Here is an 11,107-nt window from a genome sequence, read left to right on the forward strand (position 1 = left end):
TGAAACAGATCGCGGACGTGATCATGGGAGAAGAACAATAGAGCGAAGCCAAAGCCCATCTCACATTGCCACTCGTCGTCCTATGAGTCCTACTACATCTCCCCTGTCTGAGAGAATACTAAGTGACTCAGATCGCCGTATTCGTTGTCGGTCCTCTGATAGAAGTGGTAGCTGCAGTTCAATCTCTCCACCCAGATTTGAGAAACCTGAAAAAACACGATCTGAAAGGTATAATAAATGTGAAAAACCTGAAAAGGACCGACTTTTTGAAGTTGAAAGGGGGAATTTGGTTGATAAGGAGAAACGAGCTTCTTGTAAGGATCGAGGGGAAAAAGACAAAAGCGAAAAGCAGAAACTTAAAAAGCTTAAAATTGCTTCACCTATTATCCAGTCATGTGAGACAGAGCCTGAGGTGGAAAGAGAGGATAGTCCTGAGCCTGGCCTTCGAAGTAAAAACAGTAAAATTACAAAGGAAAGCTCGGGCAAAGGAAGGTTAGATCTTCTGCCTTGTGTTGTGCAGTTAACACGTGTTAAAGAAAAAGAGGGGAAACTAATTGGTCATGCTTTTCAAGAAAAACAAAATCAGAGGGGTGGAAGCAACAGTCCAAGATTGGGATCACCATCATCTGACCAGAGAAGTCCTCCATACCGCTCAGAGCTATCCAAAGTGGAGCTCTCCAAGCATGGAAAGGCACCCAGAGATAAAAATATGCACAGCTTAGTGGAGGTCATTGACAAAGATGCTAAAATCAAATCTAAAAAACTAGGGAAGTTGGAAATGGGAGCAGATATTATCTCTCTAGACATCGACCGTTTAGCTGCAAGGAAAAGGCGCTTTGAGGATTCTGGTAAAACCGAGCGTCAAAAGAGAAATAGTGAGGATGACCCTGGAAGATCTGTGCATCATAAACTTTGGAACAATTTTAAAGAGCAAGATTTGGAAAAGAACCTAGCAAGAAAAGGGATGCATAAAAAAGAACACCACAAGGATAAATGTATGCGTTTGGTAATTGTTAACAGTCCTAAAGATGGACAAGATTCTGAAACCAACTCCCTAGGTCTTTCTGTGGATGGGCAGTCACACATAAGTGAGTTCTCTGAAGAGTCTACAGAACAGTTGGATTCTGCTCACCCCAAGATGGCTTTACTGTGCTCAAAAACAGAAAACAGCTCCAGTCTCACAAAAACACCAGATGCAGGCAGTGTTGATTTGGATGAACTAAGAGAACAACACAAACGAGGTGTGTTTGAAAATGAACAAGTCAGGCTTAAGAGCAGAGACTCCGAGGATGGAGATGAACACTTTGGACACATTGACCAAACAAATATTTGCAAAACACAAATTGAACAGAGGCAATGGAACAGACCTAAGCTGAGGGAACCTGATAAATTGGTCAAGTATGAGAACCCACCAAGTATTGAGACCATTGATTTTGAAAAGGAGTATGTCATTCATGATTTTGGTAAACCAAATCATGATCTGGGCAACGATGACTACTCTTTCTGTAAACGCAAGAAGCTGGAGAGTTTTGATTTTGAAGTAATGTCTGCAAAAAGGGAACGAAAGGTTTCAAGTTCACAAAAGTTGAATGAAGTTCATTATCATAGTAAGACATCTTCAATAAGTACTGGACAGTTACCTGCAAATGAGCAAGATGAAACATCTTCAATTTCTGTTGCACTTATCAAAAAAGAAAGAAAGTTATCACCTACAACAGATGATAAATTGTTGCACACAGACGTGATAAAAAACAGTTCGGGGTTGACACCCAAACGTTATCAATCTTCTGAAAATGAGCTTCCCAAACTTAAGGCATCCTTGCATGGTTGTGATGATGAGTTTATGCATCGCTGGGAAAGAAGAACAAAATCTGATTCTCTTAGAATGGAAATGAGTTTTCCAAGTGACATTCCAAAAAGAGAAAGTATCCACAGGAACATTGGCCAGGATTTGGAGCCTGGTGAAGTGCAATCAGATTCAGATGATGATATAGAAAATAAACACATATCTCCCAAGTCCAATAGTTCTTTGTCCTTCATCCTCAGGGAACGGGATGAGAGAATGACAGACCTGAAACTTTCAGGTTCGTTGGAAAAGAACAAGTTTTATTCTTTTGCATTAGACAAAACTATTACTCCTGACACAAAATCACTCCTCGAGAGAGCCAAGACACTGTACTCCTCAAGGGAAGACAACTGGTCCTTTCTTCCCTCACGCTTTCCAGCCTCCCACAGCTGTTCAGATAAAGACAAGGTAGAGCTGGCACCTCGCCCCATTCCTCCTTGGTATTTGAAAAGGAAGAAGATTCGTACTGAGTCTGGGGAAAACTTGCATGATAAAAAAGAGGAACTTAAGCCACAGGACCAAGAGCGTCAGGAGCTATTTGCCTCTCGCTTCTTGCACAGTTCAATCTTTGAACAAGATTCTCGACGTTTGCAGCGTCTTGAACGTAAAGACCAGGATTTAGAAAAGGGAACAGATAGAGCTCTTTGCAAGCCGGGGTCCACAGAGTCACAGCCCAAATCGGGGGGAGGTGACGTTACACAAGAGCCAATTGTGCTTTTCCATAGTCGGTTTATGGAGCTTCAACAACAAAAGGATAAAGAACATATTGCACCTGACAATGATAGTTATTCGGCGGCATCAGAATCCAAAAAAGATCCTGTACAAAATTGTGACAGTGAGTCCTCTGATAAGGAATCTAGTATAGTACTAAAGGTTGAGATCAAGTCAGGCAGTCCTTCCTCAACTAGTTCTGTTTCACCTATAGTTTCTTTCTCAACTGAAATATCACAAGAACAAACAGAGGTTGTTTCTCCAGCCACAGATCCTCCTGTCTTAATTATCAAAGAAGAAAAAGAGGAGCCAAATTTGAATGTATCACCCCCTCCTTCACTTCCAATAGAAGATGGCAAGACACTTGTACCTCATCTAGCTGTAACCTCTCCTATTGTCTCAGAACTAGAAAATGAAAAAATACCAAAATTGGAGCTAAGTGAACCTCAAGCAAATATTAATGATAGTTTAACTGTGGAACATACACCAGAAGAAGAAAAGCCCCCCACTCCTGGTAGTTCTTTAAGTGAGTTTGAAAAAGAAAGTACAGAATTCACTTTCTCTCACTATCAAAAGGCTGAAGAAAAATCTAGTATTGAGGCAGAACCTAAAACAGAAAGTCAGGAAACCAAGGACTCAGAGGAATTGGGGAAGAACGAGACAGAAAGTGAGGTGTGTATGCCAGAACTTGAGGCTGAAACAAAACCAGTACCAAACCGCAGACAGGCCAAGAGTAAAAGGGCAAAACCATTATCTGTATTGCGTAGCAGCCAACCTGCCCAAAATGTGACCCCGGAGAAACCTGCTACACGAAAGAGTGAACGAATTGACAGAGAGAAACTCAAGAGGGCCTCTTCTCCTCGGGCAGAAGCCCTCAAGTCATCACTGGAGTCTAAAGCAACATCAAAATCACCAAGTCACGTGTCAGACTCAGAACAAAACCTTGATTCTAGTCTGATTCATGGGAGGACACGTCGCAGAAATGTAAGATCAGTCTATGCCACTCTACATGAGGATGACCAAACTGGAAAAGAGGTTGTTGAGTCGTCAAGGTCCATGCGCAAACGTGGTACTGATAAAGAGCCTTTACAGCAGGATGCTCCAGTTGCAACCACCGGAGCTAGGCGAGGGAGACCACCCAAAAGAACCATCAAACGAAGTGAGGAATTATCACCCTTAAAAGTTGAGATGCAGAAAGTGATGGAAGATGATACAGAAGTTAAAGAGAACTCAAGTACTATGGAGGTGGTTAAAGCTTCTGAAGGCTGGCGTTCACCACGCTCACAGAAGGCTCAACAAACACACCTTACTTCATCTGCTTCAGCTAACAAGAAAGGAAGTAGAATAGATAAACAGTCTGGCAGCACTCCAGTTTTGGCAGATCAACCTGATGTAACAAGTCAAGATGAGTCAGAGCTCAAGTCTAAAGCTGAACCAGAAACATTTGCAAAGTTACCTGAGGAAACAAACAACACAAGCCTATTAGTGCACACGAAGGATAAAGATTTAAAAGATTCAAGTGGAAAAGAATCAAATGATATTGAAAAGATTGACAGCAGTTCATCCGAGAGAAAACAGCCTGAAAAGGGTGTTAAAATGAAACCATCAAGATTTAAAAGGAATACTAAACAGATTGCTGAAGACAAATCACACAGTTTAAAAAATCTTGAAATCCGTGTGAGCGTTGATGATGTCAAAGGTTTACTTCGTGTGGAGGATGGTGAGCAAGAATCATTTGCTGTCCCCCCAATTACAAAAACCAAGACAGCTGTACAAGAGAATGACAAATCAAAAGTCATAAGCTTGCCATTGGAATCAAAACAGCAGGAAACCGACGAAAATGCCGGCAATCTATTACAACCTGAACCTCCTGTTGATCCTGTTGCAAGTCTCCTAGCACAACAGATGGAGCTAGAGCAGGCAGTGGAAAACATTGCAAAACTTACAGTAGAGCAACCTTCTCGGCCCTATAAAGAGCCTCCTACAGGACAAACTGCTGCATTGCCTCCTGCTGTAGTGGAGGAAGAAGGTGAAGTTGAAGCGGAAAAGCGTGCAAATCCTGCTAGTGAAACAGAACTTGCAGCTGCAATTGATTCCATTACAGCAGAAGACCTTTGTGGAGATACAGATGGATTCACAGCTGCTCCAACATACACTGCTATTATTCCTACACCCGAATCTCTGATATCAAACTCCTCCAGTGAAATTATGGAACCTGAAACACACATGGTAATCAACAACATCCTAGCAGCAGATTCAGATGATGGTCCCCTAACACCGAGCCCAAAGGCACCAACATCAGATGTTAAAACAGCTGATGAGCCGTCTCATCTTGAAACGCCAAAGAAAACAGGAAAAGTTAGAGCAAAAACCCCCAAGAAGACAAGAGGTCGAAAGAGTGCAGCCAACAAGAAGGAAGATATCACTGGGGAAATTTCACAAACTGAGCCCTCTCCAGTCAAGTTACCAGAGTCAATCCCAGAGGACCGAGAAACAATTAATTCAAAAGCAGTAACTGTTACAGCTGGGGAATCAGTAGCTGCCTCTGTAGTCACTGCTGTTGCAACCTGTCGACGAGATGTGACAAGTGCGATAACTGTAGACACACCAAAAGAGGCTGAGCAGCCTGAGGTGGAACAGCCTGTACCCAAAGAGTCTGCCTTCCACTCAGGACCAACGAATATCTCCAGTTCTAAAAAGCATCTCCAAGCTGCACAGCCATCTAAGCCAACAATTTCTGCTACACGTCCACAGGCCATTTCCCAGTTCAGTGTACCTTTTATAAGACCAGCAAAATTGCAACATTCATCTGACTGGCCTCAGAGGTCGGAAGAAAGTAGAATCTATGTTGCACCTTCCTGCCACGTAACGGTGGTAACTCCCACTGTACCCACACCAACTACACTGAGTGGAACTGTTTCGGGAAATCCCCCAATGCCCCCTGACACCAAGGCATCAGATATTGATACAAGTTCCAGTACTTTAAGGAAAATTCTTATGGAACCAAAGTATGTGTCTGCATCAAACAGCAATTCCATTCCTACAACCATGGTCACGTCTGTACTGTTAGAACCACGGATGTCAGAGAATGATCGGTTGGATATAATGAACTCAAGGCAGTTGCATTCTGAAGAGAGGCCACAGTTTCCCCTGCAGTCCACACACCACAAACCCTCTCCTCTGACAGAGTCGCAGCAGAACTGTGGAGAGAAGACCCAGCATACTGTTATTTCTCCTGCTACATCAGTAATAAGTCGGATTCCAATGCCTTATGATACAGAAACTCCACGGATATCGCTAAGCAACCGAAATGTTGGCTTATCCATTCCCAAGCAGAAATTTAGATCAAACTCCAATGAAAACCATCGCTACCATGGCTTGGATATAGTAGAAGATGGCACCATAGGGCGCTCAGTTGTTGAGACCATACCATACAACACGGTCTCCAGTCCAAGTCTGAGGATGAATACACCAGAAGGGGTTGTTGTTCTGAGTTATTCAGGTCAAAAAACTGAGGGGCCCCACAGAATGAGAGCCAAAATTAGTCAGATACCTCAGGCTAGTGCTGGCGATATTGAGTTTCAGCAATCTGTATCCAAATCTCAGCTGAAGCAGGAACCACATGTCACATCGTCTCAGTCACCTAGCCAAAAAGTAACTCCAATTTCTTCCACTTATGGGCACACAGGGGTCCTTCTGACGGGTCAGTCCTTTAATACCCAGCCTGTTATTTCTTGTACAAAACAGGATAGTCGTGGCTCGGAAAAATCTGAAGCGCCGTACCACACAGCTTCCCAGGGTGGTGTGGTGAAGATGTTCCAACAACCAGTGAGTTCCCCTCCAGTTTTAATGTACAACCAAGCAGTCATACAACAGCAACATGTGAAAAGGGGCCTGGGGACAGAACCCCTGTCCAAAAAGATGGATATGGGCAAAGCTGTTCAACAGCCTAACCGTAGTCCAGTAATGAGTCCTCACCATCAAACGTTGTCTGGATCTCGCATGAGCCCCAGTCCTGGTGTTCCATCTGATAGGTCAGCTATACACCACAAGCAGGAAGCTCAGTCTCCACGAACAGCTGTGCATTCTCCGTCACATTTTGCCAAAGTCTGTCCTCCAAGTGGTTCTCCTATTGGAACAGGTGTTGTTCTGGGCCATGGCATGCCACCAATATCAACATATCATTCTAGCATGCATCACCCACACTCAGAGCAGTCCTCTGTGATAATCCAACCTCACAGCCTCACACAGTCAGTGAGTCATGACGCCAGAATGAACACAGCACCAGTTTCTGGAATCAACTATGGAAGACGAGGTGATGCTTTGACCTCAACACATTCGGGACCCTCTCAGCGCTCAAACACATCACAGCCCAATGTGATTCGTGACATGGTACTACAGTCTCATTCAAGTCCACAGCGGTCATTGTCAGGGGTTGGAAGCAGTGAAGAGGATCCCCGACACTTGAACCAAACCCTGAGTAGAACATCAGTACCCCAACTGCAGTCAGACGTGATGATGATTTCCAATGATCACAGAGGGCTGCATTCAAGCATACGAATGGACCAATACAGAGACATGCACCAGCACATCCTCATGCACCAGCAGCTGGGAGAGCAGGCCACAGCAGAATCAAGGCAGTCACGTAATTCAGAGGCTGTAACATCTATAAGCCTTTCTGGACCGACAAAGAGCTCAATAGTGACCAAGTCCATCGAACACACAAAGGAATCAGTCAAACCACTAGAAGGAAAACCCATTCATCCACCTACAAATGAAAGCAGAATCCGAGGAGTCCACGCTTCCAGTCCTGTATTGGTGTCTCCCCACCCTCATGGAGTTCAGTTGATGCATCCAGGAAGTTCTGGTTCCTTCTCAGTGTATCGAGACATGAGGGGCTTTCCATCCCAATATCCAGGACATACTTCATCGGGACACTGTGTGGCTAACCAGGGGATTACTTCATCGCAGGTCACTTAGTCATTTTTCTCTTCACGTCATCTATTGTGCATACTAGAAGAAAATCTCATTTTGGTTTGTATTTTCTTTACAGGTCATTCCAGATCCTGACATGTCTCACAGGGCTAAAGTGTCTCAGGCACATCCTGGAGGAATTGATTTAAAACCTGAGAGTTCTCACCTTCGCCATACTTCTTCTGCCGTCACCCACATTTCCAGAATACCAGGAGATACCGTCTCACCTTCATACCAGTCTCCCATGACATCTCCTATGAGTCTTACCCACAAGCCAGATCACCCACTGCAGAAAGGCCCACCTGCCTTCCTACCAACCCCTCAGCCAGTGGCGCCCCCATCAGGTTCACTGCAGTCGTGGTCTGACTCTAAGCTGGAACATTCAGGTCACCGCTCTATCGACATGGTGCAGCTCCTGACGGTAGGCAGCCGTGTCTCTGTCCTCTGTTTACAATTCCAATAAAATAAACTAAAAAACAAAATCTAATACCTTGTGTTCTTTGATCAGAAATATCCCATCGTATGGCAAGGCTTGTTGGCACTGAAGAACGACCAGGCAGCTGTACAATTGCACTTTGTGTCTGGGAACACTATACTGGCCCAGCGCTCACTTCCACCTCCAGAGGGATGTCCTCTGCTCCGTATCGTCCAGAGAATGAGACTCGAGGCTTCACAGTTGGATGGTGTGGCCCGCAGAATGACTGTGAGTGTTTAGGCTTCAGAACCACAGCTAGACATCTCCCTCCATTTAACCTCACCTCTGTAACTGTAACTGTGTGTGTCTGTGTGTGTCTGTGTGTGTGTGTGAGAGAGAGAGAGAGAGACAGACTGCAAAAACTTTGGGGCTTCTCTCCTAAATGAACATGATCTTGGTTCTTGGGCTGTTCTTGAGGTTCACACTTCAGATTAACTTCTATTTTTGATGACAGGTGGAGAATGACTACTGTTTGCTTCTGGCTCTACCCTGTGGTCGAGATCAGGAAGACGTCCTTGGTCAAACCCAAGCCTTGAAAAGTGGTTTCATCACTTACCTTCAAGCTAAACAGGCAGCTGGAATCATCAATGTGCCCAACCCTGGCTCCAATCAGGTCAGGAAACATCTAACTTGTCTGCTGTTATTTACACTTTGTTTTTGTTTTTTTGGCTTGTATAAGATAGACTTGTACATGTAAATGACACAGAGAGCCATCCTGGTTAGTGCAAATCTTTCTTTTTTTGTCTTTTCCCACACAGCCAGCCTATGTGGTGCAGATCTTTCCGCCATGTGAATTCTCTGAGAGCCACCTTTCCCGTCTGGCACCAGATCTTCTCAACAGCATCTCCAGCATTTCCCCTCACCTCATGATCGTCATTGCCTCCGTTTGATTACCTCTTATCATTTTTTTAATCCTGTGCAGCGCCAACACCAGCCCGTTTGGACTCTACTAAACTGAGATTGCCTCATTTTTTTCAAATCATTGTGACATTTTTTAGATGAAAACCTACTTTTGCATGTTTTTTTTCCCATCACCAAGTCCTTAAATCACCCAGTGACGTTGAATTGTAAAAAACTATTCCTGTGAAGAAACAGTCTGAAGAGTCAAATGGACGATCATTTACGTTTACTCATGTCATGTCTTTTTTGCCATTTTTGGAGGTGTTGTTGTGCCGAGCCTTTTGTAATTCATAGTTGTAAACTATGAATCGAGACCTTCCAACAAGACTTTTTTACTGTCATGAAAGTGATTTTTTTTAAAGAGAAAAGAGAAGGGAGAAGTCATTGCACTATGTCGGGGAATATTCTGTGAACTATGTACAGTTTTGCGTATCAAATAATCCATGCTGTAGAATTATTAATCCTGTAAATTAGCCATGCTTGCGCAAGATAAAAGAAATCATTGCCTGGAAACTGATCAAAGAAACTTTTTTTTGATTTGATCTGTTTTGGTATGTTTGCTTTTTCGCCATCAGCCAATTTCTAAATCATTCTTGAGCTCAACTCCATCCCCAGTGGTTCCCTCCCCCAGGAATTCATGTGGGGACGTTAATGTGTTGTACAGTTTACACTCAATGCCTCAACAGGGGACTATATAAAATATTTAATTTACTTCTTTTTTGTTTGCATCTTCTTTACACCTTAAGGGTATTGTGAAACTGTGTAAATATTATAAATACGTATTTAAAAACTGAAGCAATGTCCAGAGACCAATTGAGTTATTTTCCAAGACATCATAAAAGTGTAATTTGTCTTTGTTTATTACTTTGTTTGTTCATTTTTTTTCTAAAGGCAAGGGCATGAATGGGAATTAAAAGTTCTGTGCCAAACCATCTTTTTGCAAAACATGATGTATCTAAGACAAAGTTTGTTCAGAACCTATTTTCATATGTGACTTTGTATTTTGCCTCAAAAGGCAGCCTTGATTATTGTTTTTGGGGAGGTATTGTTCATCCAGCCAACCTTTTTCAAATTGCGTCCTCATTTTGAAGGAGCCACTGTATTTGCTGGGGTTTATTCAGATTGTTTTCTGTCTGCGTAGTTTGGTCCTCTGCTGCCCCCTACTGTCTGAATATCCTCTGCGTCCTGAGGTCTTTTGAAGCCAGGATTTCGTGACACTTTTACTGTAGCATGCTTTTATTTTACCTTTCAAATCCTGTAAAATCATAAAGCCAACGAATGTGACTTGAACTTGACATCATGCCGCTATTGGATGTGTTCATCATCTGCCTCCTTCCCTCCTTCCCTTCCTCTGTCTCCATGAGTCGAGCTGTAAATACTATTGTCCTTAACCTCTGCTCCTGTGTATTTTCCCCTTTATAACTGTCTTTCTTCAGGGTTCTTATTTTTTGTATTTGTGCAACAAAACAAAGCAGTCTGATAAAGACGGAAGAGGAGCTGTGCAGATAAACCGATGCTGAAAGTAAAAACCTTGCTAGTCAGTTTTGTGGTGTAAATATTTCTCTGACTGCAAGCTGAAAACTTAAGGTTATGTTGAAGGCACTTATAGTTTTTCTTTTTGATAAAGAAATTAAAAGGAAAACAAAAAACTAAACAATGATTAATATGAAAACTGTCCTTTGATCAATCTTCATTTTCAGTGTATTTTGCTGTTCCTCCATGAGGACATTTTAAACTGTAAAAATAAATCGTTGTTTAACTTTCTTCTGAAGATCATTAAATGGTCAGTCACTCTGAATCTGTCTTTCATTTTGCCCCAGGCTCCAAAGTCCAGACAGCCGAATAAAGGGTAGTGAATGTTGGGTTTTTTTGTGAGTCCTTCTTCATATGGAAAGATTATTTCTGTAAATTTACCTGTTGAGAATGCTGTTCAGGAACAAAGTACTGTATACATTGGCGTCAGACTCATTTAAATGTAGTTTTAACGTTAGGGTATGATTTTAAATTACACAATCAGTGACATAAATTGCAATATGTCCAGGGATTATTTAATTTTTTTTCCAATCATTTCGTCAAAGAGCTGTACGCTTGATGTAGGAATAGTAACAAGAAGAAGATGTAAAAGAATTAAGCCAAAATATTTGTATAAACATTTTGTAAACAGCCATTTTTTTGTTTACCTGTTGAGCCTACTGTGTGTT

General features: G+C 42.6%; 1 protein-coding gene across 1 annotated transcript in view; it reads left to right on the forward strand.

Annotated features, from left to right (window-relative positions):
• Positions 1-10,704, forward strand: part of spen (spen family transcriptional repressor) — a 26,656-nt gene extending 15,952 nt beyond the window's left edge. The window contains exons 11-15 of the mRNA XM_008318445.3: positions 1-7,528; positions 7,611-7,952; positions 8,040-8,234; positions 8,461-8,619; positions 8,765-10,704. The exon at positions 1-7,528 is cut by the window's left edge and continues 276 nt beyond it. Coding sequence (XP_008316667.1) covers positions 1-7,528; positions 7,611-7,952; positions 8,040-8,234; positions 8,461-8,619; positions 8,765-8,896 — 8,356 coding nt within the window. The 3' untranslated portion in view covers positions 8,897-10,704. The remainder of the gene's footprint in view (positions 7,529-7,610; positions 7,953-8,039; positions 8,235-8,460; positions 8,620-8,764) is intronic.
• The last annotated feature ends 403 nt before the right edge of the window (positions 10,705-11,107 follow it).

Source organism: Cynoglossus semilaevis, chromosome 10, assembly GCF_000523025.1.
Source record: "Cynoglossus semilaevis isolate Cse_v1.0 chromosome 10, Cse_v1.0, whole genome shotgun sequence".
Lineage (NCBI taxonomy): Eukaryota > Metazoa > Chordata > Actinopteri > Pleuronectiformes > Cynoglossidae > Cynoglossus > Cynoglossus semilaevis.